A 17,953-nucleotide genomic window follows, 5' to 3' on the forward strand; every position below is an offset into this window, starting at 1 on the left:
CAGGGTGCCTGAACTCCGGCCTAGGGATATCCGGTAGGTCCTGACTGACTCTCAGACAAATGTGGGAGGACACCAGAGCTCTCTGCAGCCTGGTGTCCTCGGGGGCCAGGTGAGACGGGCAGCATCTATGATCAAAGCGCTGCATCCGCCCGGGGGCTGCCAGGAACACAGGTCTGCCCTGAGCTCTTGCTCTGTGCCAGGCACGGCTCTGCATGAACTTGACGGCAGCATGTGAGCCAGGGACTGAGGAAACTGAGGGAGAGAGAAGTGAAGAGACACTGGTGACAGTGTTTGTTGATGCTATTCTGCCAGGAGTTGGATCAAAGCAGCTCCAGGCAAAACCCTGTGACAGAATAACAACCACTTCTTGCTTAACTACTCTGTGTGGATCCCTCCTTCCAGGGGAATAAACACTCCCCCTTCCCGATTGCTCAGTGGGGAGGAGGGGGCGAGATTCTTCAACGCTGACTGCATCAGGCACCACGTGGTAGTTGATGTTTATAAGGACTGCAGCACACAACAGTGCGGCAAGGGAGGCATCTGCCTGGGCAGGGGAGTCACTTGCCTAAGGTCAGATTCAAGTCGACAAGACTCTAAATACAGGCTATTTCTGGGCCACCAACAGCCCTCTCTGCACGCAAGTCTTCCTCTTTGCCGCGTTCATCGCAGGCAATCTCTCCCCACCGCCCAACCCCTCTCACTCAGCGTGCGGGCATTGAGATTCCCAGCACATAGACATCAGCTACAAACCGATGAACAGCGTTACTTTCCGATACAAAGCCATCTGCCTGCCTTAAATACCTGGGTAAAGTGTTTGCTTTGGACTTATTACACTACTAGATGAGTTGGCAAGACATATGGAATGAGGCAGGGAGAGGGAAAATTCTGATCTTTCACAAGAGCGGTTAGAACCTGGATTTCTGGGTCTGCTCGAACCACGCAGAGGATTTAAAAATACTGCATCACAAAGGCCACAGGGAAGTGTTTGGAGAAACGGTGGCTTTGGTGGGCTAATCTCGACACATTCCAGGCCCTGACATCCCACCAGCATACTGGGAAGAATTCACCTTCAGCAGTAAGGCTTTCCCTGAAGGGAATCTCCAACATCTCAAGCTACAGACAGTCCTGATAGCCAAGAAATCTGTTAAATGCAAATATTTAAGAAATACCAAGTCAGGTCCGCCAGTGGTCTATCCAACTCAGAAGTCTGATGACAGCAGCCCCAAGGGAAATTTCCTAAGACCGTATGGTGGTTACTCTGTGTCCTTCCTCTCAAACTATTTGGGCATATTCTAAACATTCCATAATTCTCCTTACACTGTGCTAGAGGACCATCATTTGTTGATGAATTGAAATGTTTCCATCATCTTCAGAGTAATAACAATCATTATGAGCAGTGGAATAGTAATACTGCTCTCTCTGGATGCTCACCACGTACCTGTTCATTTGTGACATGTTATGACTCTAGGAAGCATGTATTTTTCATCTTTGTTTTATGGATGAGGAAACCGAGGCTCAAGAGAGGTCAGTTAATTTGTCAAGGTCACATAGCTAGTAAATGGTGAATGGAGCCAGGACCTGAACTGAGGGGTCTTTTAAATCCACAGCTTTCTCTTGTAAGCCCTGTGGCATGTGCTTACCACCTGCTGAATAAAGTAGGTCTCCTTTTACTTGTTTTAAGTCTATTTCTTGGAGGGTTTAAGAGTCCTCTGTAATTCTGCATTATAGGATCTAAGGACCATACAGGTCCTACATGATTGAACCGACTGTGAGAATTTCCTTCCTGACCTCCCCTCTGGTGATGATGGATTTGTAACACATAGATGCTCTCGAGAGAGAAAGAAAAAAAAAAAAAAAAAACTGGGAAAAGCAGGGTAAAATACTTGGAAAAGGTTCTCCCTGCCCCCGTCCTATTCACAACCCCCCTTTTTAAATTATATTCCAGCTCCCCATGCTCCCCTCAACAGCGCAGCATCTGAGTGCCTCCACATCCCCCTGGACAGAGGGCTCCTGGAGGGGCACTGGGTCTTGCTCACCTCTGGGACCCCCACGGCAGGGACTCCAGACACACACACTGAGGGAGTGAGGCTGAGAGGTCAGCCCAGCGCATCACTGCACCATCCCTGGTCAGCGGGCTGCCTGCATCTTCAGCCCGAGCAGCCCACCACCCTGTGCTGCCCGCAGGAGCCATGAACGCCCCCTGGGGAAGCCACCTGCTGCCTCCCATCCCACCCCCGGCTCCTCCCCAGCACAGGTCTGACCCAGGCAGGTGTCCAGACAGCTGGCTTTACAGGAAGGACAAGGGGTGGGCTGTGTGGGCTCCCCCACATCTGCAGGAGGAGATGACCTGCGGCACCAGGAGGGTGAACAAACCCCGGGGCACCAAGCAGGTAGGTCCTTCTCTTCAAAGGAAGTCAGTCCAGGGTACACAAGGGAAGCCCAGTCAAGGCCTGGCTGGGGGATAGGCAGGGGAGAGGGCATTCTAATGACATTTCCTTTTAATAAAGGATTTTTGTTTGTTTTTTGTTTGTTTGTTTTGTTTTCTGAAAAAAAAAAAAATACTCACATGCTTGAAAAGCACCAGGAAGTTTAAACCCTCCTCGCTTTACAAAAGAAAGCTCTGAAGCCCCTACTTGAGACACTGCATACGGGGAGGGGCCTGTTTCCTTCCAAGTATATATACCCCAAAGAAATGCACATACTGGTGCCTCTCCCAAATAAGATAACGCGGGGAAAATGTTCACAGTGGCTCTATCCCTAATAACCAAAACCTAGATGCAACCTACAGGCCCATCAGTAGCAAAATGGCTAAACTGTGAGAGTCTCATAAACTAGCAAGGAGAACAGACCATCCATGACATACAATAATACCAACAAGCCTCATGTGCATCAATGGAAGAGAAAAGGCAAGAACAGAGGACGATGAGAAATTAGCTAAGGAACAACATAAGCAGATGAGGAATCAAGAAAAGGCTCTTAAACTGGCATCTGGCTCACTGCCCTCTCCCCTAACTCTCTGGGTACCTTTAGAGAACAGGCCTTACCTAGGAAGGCCAGAGGGCCCTTCTCTTCCCCCAAATCCCTTAGGGCGTGAGACACTGGCTCTAGGATGACCAGCTCATCTCAGTTTGCCTGGGAACTTTCTGGTTTTAAAATCAGAAGTCCCGTGTCCCAGGAACACCTTCAGACTCACACAAATGCAAGAGGTTCTGAAATTAAAAACACGCAGCTTCAAATTCTAGTGCACCTAAGTGAAAGAACTTTCCACCGCACAACTGGCCTGAACGCTCCCAAAATGCCAGCATCATAAAATACAAAGACAGATGGAGGCTCTGTGGCATCCCGCAGCTGAATGCAGGCTGTCACACACCCTAAGTTGGATCCTGAATGGCAGAGAAACTGCTATAAAGAACATTAGTAAACAACCGGCAAAACTTCAATAGTCAGCACCAATGATCAGGGGTCAGCAAACTTTTCCTTCAAGGGCAGCCAGGGAAATTTTTTTGGCTTTACAGGCCAAGGAGCAAAATTGAAAGAGATATGTGGGTACTTATCCAACTTCAAACGCAGCCATTTAAAGACATGAAAACCATTCTTAGCTCTCAGGCTGTAATAAACAAACAAAAAACCAAAACAAAACAAAAAACCCCAGGCTGGATTTGGCCTGTGGGCCCTAGCTTGCTGACCCCTGGATTAGAAAACAGTATTTTATCAATGTTAAAATTTCCAGCTCTGATTAGGGTAAAAGGGCATTGTGTCTATAACTTGTTTACAAGTAATTCAGAGGATGTGACTGAGAGAAAAAATGACAAAGCAACAGTGGCAAAATGTTAAAAATTGATAGATCTAGGTGAAGAATATAAAGGAATCCTGTGAACTATTCTTGTAACTTTTTGGTAAATTTGAAATTCTTTCAAAATACATTATGTAAATAAATCCCAGTTCTCTGCCCCCTAAACTCTGCGACTTTGGGCAAGACTCCCACATTCTGGTTTTCTCCTACGTAAGAAGGGCACAATACTGGCTGCCTCCTACAGGGACTCACCCCATCCTGTCAGGCCCTCCTGACTCGCTGAGCACATGCTGTAGGCAGACACGCTTCTATACTCTGGCCCAAAGAGAAAAGGCCCCTGTTCTCATGGAATTCACTCTAGGCAGGTGGGTTGGGGGGATAAAATTAGGTCATGACATCTAAGAGTGTGGCCCCACGCCTGGCCCTGCAGAAACCATGGATGCCCGCCAGTGATACTATCATTCAGACGGTAACTGTCACCCTGGCAGATGGCTGGGCTGCTCTGGGGGCCCAGCCCCCCACAGCTAAATGGAACCAGGTCGTTCTGGGGAGACATATAGATGGTGCTCCCCGTTTGCAGGGACACCAGCCTTTTCCCTGCTGTATTCATCATAGCCTTGGAAGTGTCAATATTTGTGGGGCGAACAGGCCCCTGATAACCATGTTTTTAACCAATTACCGTTTGGTCTTTATCTTCTCCGACAGGAGGTTATGTTAATATTGAATCAATTCACTCCAACGTAATCTTTAAAAAAAAAAAAAGTCTCTTCAAATAAAACATCCAGGCCACCTGTTCTGTGGTTCCTGGCCGGAGAGAAGTGTCCCCAAAGCACTCACTCACACAAAGGCCCCACCAGGATCATCTTTTCAGAGCTCACCAGTTAATTTTGTCTCACAGACGCGTGGGTGATGTCTGGTGACAAACGTCCTGATTAAGGGTGCTGGGGGTTACCAGTATTCCGTATACTCTCACAGGGGACCACTGGAAGACACACCATCCTGATGGGCTCACCTGAGGGACACGCAGGCTGAGCCAGAAGCCCCTGTGGAAGAGCCAACAGGAGGCCTCAGGACCAGAAGGGCCGTGAGAGCCCAGAGCTGGCAGCAAGCCAACAGGAGGTACACAGGTGGTTTGGGGTTTGGCTATGAGACTCCAGGTGTTGAAGTCAGACTCCATGGGTTTGAATCCCACCTTGATCTCTTATGACCCTCTGATGACCATGGACAAGTCTCACAGTCTTTAAGGCACGGGGAGGTGAATGAGAAAAACAGGCAGGCAGAGAGGTGACTGAGACACAAGGAGATGTGCTGTCCTGGGGAGGAGCCCAGGAGGGTATGTGAGAGAAGACGGGTGGGTGGGACCCTCCCCCAGCCTGGAGGTCAGAGGTGGCTGACCAGCAATGATGCCCAAACCCAAGTATAGAGGACAATCAGATGTTCATCAGGCAAAGAGCTTTCAGAGGGGAGAAGTGAGTGTCCAGCAGAAGGCACGGCTTGGGCAAAGGTAGAGAGGTGGGCACAGGTGTGGGGGACTCCAAGATACTCTATGCTGCCGGTCAAGGTGACAGGAGGGTAGAAGCTAGGCTGTGCATCCTTAAAGATCAAGTTGAGGAATGTGGACTATATTCTGGGGGCAATGGGGAGCCACAGATAAACACAGAGAGCCACAGTCACCATTTGTATTTTAAAAATCCTCTCTCCCAAGATCAAGCAGCAGAAAGATTGCTTAGACAAGACCGGAGGCCCACAACCCTGAGAGAATTCCAGATGAGAGATCCAGGGGGCATGGAATAAGAGGGGGGAACAAAGAGGGGTTGACCCAAGAGCTTTTTAGGGGGCACAACGGGGTGGTTACAGCTTTGTTCTCAGCAGGAAGAGGGGATACCGCTGACGGCGTGAATTAAGTAAACAATGAAAGAGCTCAGCTCCTCTCCATTTAACAGAAAGCAAATAACATATTTCCTTTCAGGAGGAGACAAAGGTCAAAGGCATGAATCAAATTTAAAACAAAAAACAAACAAACAAAAGGCAACCACTGCCCTGGAGCAGACAAGATCTCCCACCGTCTCCCCGAGCCAGGTGCCGGCATCTGCAGCTCACAGATGTTACTTATGCACAGCGATTATCTCAATTATATAGCTTGGTTGTTGGAACTGCTTCTGTCTCCAGATTAGTTTGTTTCCAGTGGAAACATTCCATGGGAATTAATTAGTAATTGCTCCTAAAGAACATGTGTCACTAGATGCACCCCCCAACCCTGCCTTGTCTACCTGCGCCACGAGGCCTCGTAAAGTCGTGTGCCTGGAATCCAAAGTCTTCCACCAGCCGACTCCGGTGTGTGGGATGCAGGAGCCGGTGGGGAGCTCTACATTTTAAAAACATCGTCCCACAATGTTCATTTTAGAGAGTTCTTCCGCCTCCACGGCCTAGGATTGTGTGCACTGGCCCAGGAGCTGGGAACATCATGCCCAGCCTTTAGGTAAGAAAAAGGAGCCTCTGTAAGGCAGGGTGACTTGCTCAGAATCACACGAGGAATTAAGCAGCAGAGGCAGGAGCTGACCCCATGAGGTGGGTGTCTTCACCCTGTCTCCAGGAGTCCTCCATGGTTTATCATAGGGTCTTAAACTCAGGTGTTACCCGAGACAGAGCCAAGTCTCCTGGTGGAGGGCAACTGGGCAGAAAGAGCCAAACGCTTTTCTCAGGATTCTACAGATGTTGGGGCAACAGGCAGAAGGGATGTCTGTCCACATGGGAAGAACCTGGGGATACTGGAAGATGCTCTGTCCAAGGGACCTCTCCCACGCCTCTGGTTGAGCCTGGCATCACCACTTCAGCTGGGCTGGGAATCCTGTTTTTTTTTTTTTTACACAAGCACCTCTGACCATGCCCGTCTGCTCTGTAGCTCTCTATGGCTCCCTATTACCTTTGGGATAAAGCCCAAACTCCTTAGCGAGGCTTGCAAACCACTCACGAGCTGACTCTGCCTCAATTACTGACATCATCCTCTCTGCGCATACCCCAGGAATGTCATACTCAGCAATACTACGCCAAACCGAACATGCCCACCCCCACCATCTCCACGTGCCTCTGCCCCCTCTTACTTCCTGTTACTTCTGCCTAGAATGCCCACGTGCATCTCACCCAGCCATTCATTTCCACCTTTCAAGAGACAGCTAAGGCCACCAGCTCCTCTCCCACACCTAAACTAAGGGCATCCTCTTTAGCTAAACCACAACATTCTCCCAATAAAGATCTCATCACCCCGCTGGCAATAGTCTGGTCTGAGGCCTGCCTGTTGCCTGGACTGGAAGTCCCTCTAAGGACAGGCTCCTCCTCATCCCTGCGGCCTGGAATTGAATTCGTCCAGAGTGGAGACCATATCAAGATTTGCTGAACACACACAGTTCACCATCAGGTGCATGCAAACACATTCCCTCACCTTTGCCCTTGTAGGGAAACCCTTTCTCTGGGTTGGCTGCACCACAGTCAGTGAGCTGTGAAGGCTGCAGAGGGCGCTCAAGTTTCCCGCGGCTGCACCGGCCCTGCCTCGCCGGCCCCTACAGGCACCCCGGACAGCAAGCAATGTGTTCCCTTCACTTTAGCAGAAGGGCTCACGGAGGCCCCATCACATGTCCAAGGTCACAAAATTAGCAAGTCCTGGATCCATTTCTCTTAACTCAATATTTAATTAATTTAAAAACTGGCTGAACTGGGCTCTGCCAGCTAATGTAACTTCACCATCAGTCTTCTCATCTCCAAAATGGACATGTGCCACTGAACCTGAAAAGGTGTTTTGAGGGATAAAAGAGGCCCATGATTCCCAAATGGTGGTCCTAAGACCAACATAAGAACCCCCTGATGTGACTGTTAAAAAGTAGATCCTGGGTCTCAACAGAAAAAAAAAAAAAAAAGCAGGGGGAAATCCAGAAATCTGTGATTTTTAAATGGTGTCTAAATTATCTGATGTGCAGCCAGGTTTGGGGACCCTGAGACTCTAAGGAAAAGCCTGATACACAGTAGATGCTTGAAAAATGTTAATATCATGAGTACAGAACTATTGGCACTGAGAGCTTTAAGACCTACATTGCTGTGTGCCCTTGGGTAAACCACTCAACCTCTCAGAGACTATTTCCTTTTCAGTAAAATGGGTCAAAAATAGAAAGGGCTACCTCCTAGATTCTGGATTATCTAAATAATGCACTTGTTGCCACCCCGACCACCTACAAGTCCTGTCGGCTTCCAACCAGCCCCCAGTCTGCCTCTCCTCACCGTCTCCATAGCCACTTAACCCAGGAGACCACATCCTCCGGCCTGGAAGGTCCACTAGCCTCCTAACGGCATGCACTCACCCCTCCTCAACTCCATTCCCCACACAGAAGTGTGAGCCTCTAAAATGTGAACTGGACTGTCCATGCTCCACTCAAAATCTCCCAAAGGCTTCTCACCACCCTTGGAACCAAATCCAAATCTTCGGGGCCCTGCGCATTCTGGTACTGCCAGCCTCTCCTCCTCCCAGGGAGATGCAGCTGATCACCCAAGCTAAACAAGATCCCCTTGAAACTCCCTATTTTCTTTATCACTTATAAATAACTCTGCTGATTTCCTTTATTGCCCGAATTAAGTTGTGGGATGTTTCTATTTATTTGTATCACTGTTTGCTTGCCCACGTTTCCGTCAGATGTATGTTTCATGAGAGAGGACCACACTTGTCGTACTAACCATTACATGCTCAGAACCAGCACATCACCTGACACTGGGTAGGTGTTGCATAAATTCTGAAAGAATGAGCGAGCAAATGAAATAGTTCAGCCCCACAACCCGCCCTGAAGACGCAGCCAGCACCAAAGTCAGCTCGCTCCCACTTCCCTCTCCTGTGTGCGCTCCCTGCCTTGTCCCTGGAGCCTTCAGGTAAAGGACAAATACGGTAAGTGGGAGAGGAGAGAGAGCCATGCCCAATGTCATCACCGCTTTATTTGATTAGCTCTGACTCCAGCATCCGGGACACGTGTGCTGGGAGCCAAACAACTGTACCCTGACCTCTGGTCCACGCCATCCCATCCTTGTAACGATTTCCATGACAACAGCAACAGAAAGCCAAGGCTGTGAATTCCCTTTGATAGGAGCCGGATGCAGAGACGGGGAAGAAGGACTTTCAGAAGAAAGCAGCTCTTTGATTCAGCTCAAGTCGCCTTCATTAAATACCACTATTTTCTAAGAACACACATTTTAACCCTGCAGAGGGATATTTCTCATGAATACTAAAAAAAAGAAGAAAAAGGAAGAGAAAAAGAAACAAAACCACCATGGTTCCTTTTCAAGAACATTCACCTATGGGGAGGGGGAGGGTTTGGATGGCATCAGGAATATTTTGAAGGAAGACAGAGCACACGGCCCCCACCAAGGGGGCCACATGAACCCGAGGTGCCTGAGTGATGGCTGACTGCCTGACGCAAGAGCTCAGGGTCTTGCACCCGTCTGGTCGGCCAGACAGGAAGGTGCAGGGTGAGGCAGAAGACCCCCAGGTTCTGCACTTACAATCACCACCCTGGATCTGAATCCCAGTTCTGACACCTACCTGCTGTGTTACCTTGGGCACACTGCTTCCCACCTCTGGGCAGAGCCTTCCCATCTGTAAAACGGGCACAAAACCACTTGCCCTCCCCAGGGGTATTTTGAGGACTGAGGGAGGGGGCACATTCAAGCACAGGTGATTCTAATTTTCTGACATGGCCACAAAGGGAAATGAGTGACCAACTGTCCTGGTTTCCCTGGGGTGGAGGGTTTGCCCAGGACATGCAACTTTTAGTGCTAAACCAGGACAGTCCAGGACAAGCAGGCATGGTTGGTCAGCCTAGAAGAGAGTGACTTGATGAAGGAAACTGCTAAGAATCTAGAATGGTCGAGAGAGAGGTCCTTGAGTGTCTCCTGCTTTAAGGGCACTGCACCTCTGGGGTGTTCCTTCTAAACCCCTGCAAACCTGATCTACCCATGAGAAAACCATCAGACAAGCCCAACTTGGGGTAGGTTTTACAGGATACCTGGCCAGCACTCCTCAAAACTGTCAAGGTCACAAAAAACAAGGTGAGGCTCAGAAACTCCCAGACCAGAGGAAGCGGGGCAGGCCTAACAACTAAGTGCAGTGTGGGGCCCTGGGCTGGATCCCGGAACAGGAAATGGACATGAATGAAGGAAATGGTGAAATCCAAATGAAGTCTGGAATTTAATTTTGTTTTGTTTTTAACATTCTTTTAGTTTAGCTAATAATCTCTAGCTGGAACTTTTCATTCCACAAATGAGAAACTGATGCTACAGACAGGAAGCGACAGAAGCTCTGGCCCTGGTTCCAGAACTGGAGCTGGACTCTGCTGCCTCCCGCTGCATTTCCTGGTACCTACTGCCCAACCTGAGCTTCTCCAGAGGGAAAGAGAAGAGCACTATGTTTGGATTCAGGGCACCTAGTTCGAGGCCAGCCCTCCCTTTAACTGGCTGTGTGACCTCAGGCAAATTGCTCACTTTCTCTGTTCTTTAGTTTCCTCATTTGTCAAACCAGGAGAATGAGTCAACGGACGTCAACAGGAAGTATTTACGATGCACAATGCACTGGACGGGCATCATCAGAGATGAGTATACACAATCCTCACCAAGCATATAATTTTTTTCAGGAGTCAGTTCAAAAAGTGCAGATTACCCAGCTGAGTTTCTGGGGGTATGAGAAGCCCCTGGCCAGCCGGCATGGCTGAAGTCACATGACAGAGGCCAGAGAAGGAGGAAGAAGTGATGGTAATACTCTGAGCAGGTGAGGTAGCGAAGACAGTGGGAAATGCCTTCTGTCTCCACATACCGGGATTCAGCATGAATGGCTCATTCGTGGGAGATGCATGACTTCCGAGGTGACACTACGTGCAGGGGCACACCACCAGCAGCGGGCTGAGCCTCCCGGGTGTTTCTAGCTCCCTGTGGGGACTGGTCACACATCCTCAGTCCCTGCTATAGCACGTGGCTCTGGGACCTCTCTCCCCAAAGCTGCCACCACCCTGCAGGGTCTGACCCACTCACACCTCTCACCACCTGCTGCTCTGGGCTGCACCATCTATACCTGGCACAGCCCGTGCCTGTCACATCTCCTGAGGTCCTCAGCTCTTCCTGGCCTCACCTGCCAGCCACCTCCAGGTTTCCCCCGAGGCAGCCAGGTATGGTGGGGCCTGCAGATCTGGGTTCGAATCCTGACTCTGTCACTGTCTAGCTGTGACTGTGGGTGGGTCACCTCCCCTCTCTGCCACCCAGTCACCTGGGGCTTGTGAAATGGAGATGATGTCCTCATCTCAGTCAGCTCTCCTGAGAAATCAGCGTCACGACCTGTATAAAGTACCGGGTACAGGTGCTTCCAGAAGGAAGCAGCTGCTGACAGCACCGTCCCGTGATCAGTATCACTAGCATTCCCACAGGCAGGCAAATGGCTGCTGCTTGTTACTGTCACTGTTAGGAGTGACACGATCTGTTCTGTACCCAGCCCCATGACCACCAGGCACTTGCGCATGTGGGCTGAGCTCAGCATTCTGCCCCAGGGCCCTGATCTGCCCAAGGCCTCAGAACTCATTCTACCTCATGCCTAAAGAAGGGAAGATGAGGACTCAGTCATTATAAATCCCCCTCCCCATCAACCATCTCCATGTGACCCACCAGCCCCGTCACGTTCCCCAGCCCCCTGCAGGTCTGTGGAAGCGGAGGTCAGGGCTGTGGCCACGTCCACGTCTGGGCGGGGAAGCAGCCTCCCCTGCTGGCTGCCACATCCCCCCTTCCCGGCTATGAGGGGCCCTGTGGCACCCACCTGGCTCTGCACTTTCTCCAGCTCCTCCTTGCTGACCGATGTCCTGCCATCCTCCATGGTCCCCAGAAGGAGCTGCACATCTGACAGCAGCGCATGAGTCCTTCTGAGGTCCCTCCGAAGACGCTTCTCCACGTCAAAGTCCCGATGGCCGATCTGGAAACCAAGGGAAGGCTGTCGTGAGCTAAGATGGCAAAGCAGTGGCTGGGGTCCAAGTTCTATGGAACCCGGCTCCCTGAGTTCAAATCCTGCCTCCACCCCTGTGACCTTGGACCCCTCTTCCCTAGCCTCAGCCTCCCCATTCTCAGGACAGGAATGGCAGCAACTACAAGGGCTGCGGTAAAAATTAAACAGGTGTGTAGCCTAGAGCTAGACTCACAATAAAGGCACAATAAACGTGAGCTGCTGTCATCACCACCATCACAGCCTGTACGGACCCCAAGTCCCTCTGCCTCATGCTTCGCACCAAAGCCGCCCACGTGCTTTTCACCTTGCAAGAACCCACACGTCAGGGGAGGCCCTCTGCTGCCAGAAGTCAGGATGACAGTTCCCCTGGAGGGGCAGCGACTGGGTAACACCGGACAGGGACTTTGAGGGGTTATTAATAGTATTAATCTGGATGCCAGTTTTATGAGTTTATGAAAATTCAATGAGCGATACAAGTGGGGTAAGATGGGCTTCCGTGCAGTTCGGTAAATAGTATTAAAAATAGCTGTGCTGCTTTCGAAGGTCTGAATCAAGCTTTTCTGGCCCTTGAGCTGGTCCCTTTCACCAGTTTAAACACATGCTAATGAGGTGATTTTCCACAGAAGGCCCTTGCCCACAGGCGAACACACTTCTTTCCCCCAGAATCCTGTAGTTCAAGGGCATGGCGGGGTCAGATGGCTCCTGAAGAAGCCACAGCCCAGCTTTGGCACCAAGAGGGTGAAGGAGATTCGCTGACAACTGCCAGGGGCCACAATACAGGCTGAGACAAACCAAGGAATGTGCAGAACTATTCAGGGGCCTGACAAAACCCCTAGAAACAGCACTGACTTTAAAGAACGCTGGGGTTGGCATCTATGAAAGAAACTCGCAGCCCCTTTCCCTCCAAGGGACCAGAGGGAAGAACATGGCACCATCAGTCAGATGGGGAATTGTCAAGAAAATGAGAGGCAGGTGTGTCGACCGTGGGACCCCCCCCCGTCCCCCGCTTCCATGGGCGCGGATGTCTATGCCTCTACAAGTGCAACCATTTCCTGGGATGCTCAGAATGCCCTGGGATATTCTAGAAAGAATGTGGGATTTAGAATGAGGTGGCCCAGGCTTTAAACCCCGGCTCACCACTGGCTGGCGGTAGGAACTGTGGTTGTGTCATGCCCCCTCTCTGAACCTGAGTTTCCTGTCTATAAAGGGAGAGGTAAAAAAAAAAAAAATTCCCTATCCTCCTTGTTGAGATAAGACAAGGATCAGACGTGATAGTGGATCGGAAAGCACTTTGTACGCTGTCAAGTGCTTTACAAATATAAAAGATTACGAGCATCGCCTGACGACTCAGAATGTGTTCGTCTAGATTTTGCATTACTATTTCTCTACCATCAGTTTTGAGTTCTTTGAAAAATGAGCTGGTTCTTAGTCTATAGCCTCTTAGTTCTCAGATAAATTGCTTTGTTAAGTTTAAAACTGATATATGTATATGCACATATATATATGCATCACCTGCTGAGCTGAGCACTGGGCATTGCGCCAGGCTCTTTGTCACATATTACTGCATTTAACTCCTGCGTCAGTCTCTTAAAAATACACGCTATTATTATTGCCTTTATTAAAGTGGTAACAGAAAGCCCTCTGTAAGTGTAAGCTAAATGTCAGACACTGCGCTAAACACTTTACGGGTATTAACACGTGCCATCCTCATGACAAATCTACGAGGTATGCAGTCCCCACGATGTCCATTGTACAGATGATGAAACGGAAGCTTACAGAAGTGAAACAGTTTGCTCAAGATCACAGTCAGGCACAAGTTAGGATATGAACCCAGCTTCTCTGACTCAAAGAGGTAGTTTTAGTAAAATATATGATGAGAGAAGTATGTTTTGCTTTTTAATTTTTAAAAAAAGGGGGTGTTATGGAGACACAGAGGAGCATCCCAGCTCAGGCTGGGATGGGATCAGAAAGACTATTGGGTAAGCAGGAGTTAGCTAGGTGAGGTGCACGAAGGCCATGGCCAGAGGAAGGACAGATGGCAGAGAAACCACGCTGCATACGCGGCTCCGGGTGACTAGCATGAGGGCATAAACACAGGGATGGGGCAGGTCACAGAGTGAGAGAAGTTACCTGGGGCCAGCTCAGGCTGCATAAGCTATGTGGGGCTCCTAAGTATGCACTGTCAGAGAAATAGAGGTACAGCTGATGAAACTGACAGGGAGAGGTGAAGTGATCAGCCCACGGTCATACTGCTCCTAAGGGGCTACCCAGGGACTGGGACCCAGGCAGCTCAGCACGAGAAGGCAAGTCTCTAACCACTGCACCACAGTGCCTAATGAAATCTGAGCCTGCTTTACCAACTCTAGAGCCCAGAATCTTTGCCATGATTACACTCAAGCAGCATGCTTTGCACCTTTCTTATTTTTGAATCTGTTCTTGCTCTGCACACACCCTGAAGTGCGTCTATTCTCCTGTGGGGCAAGTCAGCATAGTCAGCATCAGGGACTGCACTGACCACGCAGTACAGCTGCTTCAGAGTCTACCGTCCTGGTTGCCAGGAAGACTGAAAATGCTTGCACCATCTCCTTTCCAGAGGGATCACTGCTAACAAAATTCACAACAAAAATCTCAGGCCAAGTCATCCTTCCCTTCATCATAAATTGCTATAGGAGAGGAGGGGGGAAAAAAACCCCAAAACTCATTAGGTTAATGGGAAATAAATGTCATCCTGCAATTTCACATTTTGCAGCACAAAGATTCAAATTTAGATAAAGCTGGTGAGTAATTAACCAATAAATCTAAATGATGTTTAGTGTTGTTGTGGGGAACTCAATCCAAACCTCAATCGTTTCACCATTTATCATCAAGGTAAATTGGTGGGGGCAGTTGTTAAATGTCCGTCATCACAGAACTCTCCAAGCACTTTAAAGATATGATCTAAAAATCTTATTAGGGGATAACCAAGCCACCTCACAGATGGGGAAATTGAGGCCTGGAGAGAGAATGTGTGTAGTTGAAGGCTGCACAGCAAATGAGTGGCAGATCTGTGCTACCTGATAACATCATGAAAAAAGATGGTCCACAAAAGGACGAATCCAGTTAACTGAACTTCTATCACTATGAAGCAGCCTAGTGTTAGATTTACAAATATACAGGCTTTCAAATAACATAAACCTTATTTCAAATGCACCTAGGCTACTAAGAAACCATACGATCTTGGGCAATGTGCCAAACCTTTTGAGCCTCACTTCTTTCATGTATGTGAAGAAACTAATAACCCCTGTTCCACAGACTTGTTGTGAAAATTAAATGAAGTATGCTGGAAAAAAACACGGTCAAGTACTTATCTTAAAATTTATGGATAACCACTAAAAGACTAGAAATATGGTTTTTAGCTTTAGAATCAGCAATAGAACTAAAAGGATCATAGAAAACATCAATCTATCCAAAAGCAGGGAAAAAATAAAGAAAGAAGCAAAGAAAAGGGACAATAAGCCAACAAATACTAAACACAAAGGAAGAGAAATAATTTCTAATATATTAGCCATCGTATAAATGTAAATGAATTAAACTCTCCCATGAAAAATTAGAGACTAAACTATTGCATTAAAAAGTATCTAATTGTGCTCTACACTGGAATTTGACACAACACTGTAAAATGACTATACCTCAATAAAAAAATGTTAAAAAAAAAAAGTATCTAGCTGTTTAAAGGACATACACACATACATACACACACACACAGAAAGGTTGAAAATGAAGGGATAAAAATGTCTTGTAGGAAAACTAACTTAAAAGAAATCAAACACAATAAAATAAGGGAAAAATAATTCATAGAGAAAAGAGGGACCCATTATATAATAATTAAAGGAACAATCTACAATGAACCAAGGAGATAAAGCAATAATCAACTTAGATGCATCTAAAAATATAACCTCAAAATATATAAAGAGAAAACTGTAACACAATTATAAGCAAAACTTAACTAAACCATGATCATAGTGGGAATAGGACTCTCTCAGAAACACATCAAGAAGACAAAAACCAAAGTTAACAGGCAGTGATTTTAATGTAATCATATTTTAACTTTTCCTTTATGGTTTATGTTTTTATATTTGAACACAATATTTAAATCACAAAATTAACAAGCTTGATCCATTTGCCATCCATTAAGAACCCTACACTTAAAAATAGCTAGATTCTTTTTCAGTCAAACATGTGTTAAACTTGATCATGAACTAGAGCAACTAAGAGATCTCAACAATTTCAGAGACATTCTACTATGTCATTGAGTTAAAAACCAAAAGTAAAAAGTTACTCCACAGAATCCTAACGTTAGTAAACTTAAAACTCAATTTCTAAATAACTTTCATGTTAAAGGAGAAAATCAGAGAATATGACAATGCACTCAGCACATAAGGATGACACATGCTAAGGAAACACGCAATTCAAGATAAATGTATTATTTTAAATGTACTTTAAAAAATATTTAATGAAACAAGAAACATTTAAAATGAGCCAAAGTATTCAACATCAAAACTAAAAAGAGAACAAATGAGTAAACCAAAGGAAAGGAGATGGAAAAAGAAAGAAAGATAATGACAAACATTACTAAATACAAAACAGGGAAACCACAGAACCAAAGCAGTTTCTTTCAAAGAATTAATAGACAAATCCTCAATAACACTGATCAACAACAAAAACCTCAACATTATTTTGATTGAAAATGGGACAATCTGAGAGCAGTAAAATTAAAATCATAAGACAATACCATGAAAAAAACTATATGGCAACCTATATGAAAAGTCAGATGAAATAATAAATATCTAGGAATATATCAGTTACCAAAATTCACTCAAAAAGGAAGAGACTAATATCTGAATGGTGTTCAATTATGATTACAGAATTTCAAGATAATAATCAAATGTTCACCCTACCTGCTGAAAGAAACTAGGTTTATAAGCAAGATGAATCAAGAACATGATTGAAATTTTATAGAAACTGTTTCAGACATAGAAGCAAACTCATTTCATGAGGTTAGTACAATACTGGACTCAGAAAGTGTAAGAAAACAAAATTACAAACCAATCTTACTTATGAGCCTAGTTTCAAAAACTCTGAATGAAATGTTGGCAATTCAAAAGAGCAGTGCGTGAAACATATATGATTAACTAGAGTTTATCTGGGAAATTTAAGCCAATAATTTATATCTAAATTATAACAGACTACATTAATAGATAAATGAGACAAGTCATAGGATTATGAACAACTGCAGAAAAAAGCATCTGATAATATTCAACAACCAGGCATTATTCTTTTTAAATATTAGAAAACTACGAGCAGAAGAAACTGATGAACCTGATTAATTTGCCTGTCAAATATACACTGCAAATGTCATGTAAATGGTGAAGCTCCAGCAGCATCCCTACAAAGGAAACAATGCCTACCATCTCTTCTACCATTCTGTCTTACACTGGCGGCCCAAGCCAATGAAATAAGGTAAGAAAAAGAAATAAGAGCTCTAAAACTTAAAAAAGAAGAGGCAAAACTATTCTTATTTTGAAATGGCAAAACCGTCTATGCAGAAAAACCAAAGGAATCTACAGGTGGAATATGAAAAATAATGAGTTCAGCAAGTTTGCTGGACACACAGTTAACATATATCAATAATATCCCCATGTACCACTATAACTAACTGAAATGTAGAATACAGAACAACAGTCTATTCATGATAGGCATGTAAACCACAAGATTCTGAGAAATAAATCTAACAGAAGAGCTCAAAACTTACATGGAAAATAGTAATAAAACATAATAAATATTATTTTATTTATTATCATTATAAATACTAATTTAAAGTAAAATACATTTATGAAAGTCATAAAAACATGAAGAGATATAGCACGCTCATGAATGCAATGGTTCAACATAAAAAAGTATGTCACTTGTTTGCAAGTAACTTGCAAACCAATGCATTTGAAAATCACATCAGGCTCTGTTATAGAATCTCAGTAAGAAGATTAAAGGATCATGAATAGAAAAGACAATTTTAAAGATGAGAAAGATAAGCTGTTTATAAGTCATCAAAACCCAGCCATTAAGACCACATGGTGCAGGAATTGACAAATAAACCAATTAAACAGAATACG

At 46.2% G+C, this 17,953-nt stretch overlaps 1 protein-coding gene across 5 annotated transcripts in view; it reads right to left on the reverse strand.

Moving 5' to 3' along the window:
• MYO18B (myosin XVIIIB) overlaps nt 1-17,953 on the reverse strand; it is a 215,617-nt gene that overhangs the window by 68,331 nt on the left and 129,333 nt on the right. For all 5 annotated transcript variants that reach the window (XM_032472209.1, XM_032472207.1, XM_032472208.1 and 2 more), the window contains one exon: nt 11,622-11,774. In XM_032472209.1, coding sequence (XP_032328100.1) covers nt 11,622-11,774 — 153 coding nt within the window. The remainder of the gene's footprint in view (nt 1-11,621; nt 11,775-17,953) is intronic.

The sequence above is a fragment of the Camelus ferus genome, chromosome 32 (assembly GCF_009834535.1).
Source record: "Camelus ferus isolate YT-003-E chromosome 32, BCGSAC_Cfer_1.0, whole genome shotgun sequence".
NCBI classification, from domain to species: domain Eukaryota; kingdom Metazoa; phylum Chordata; class Mammalia; order Artiodactyla; family Camelidae; genus Camelus; species Camelus ferus.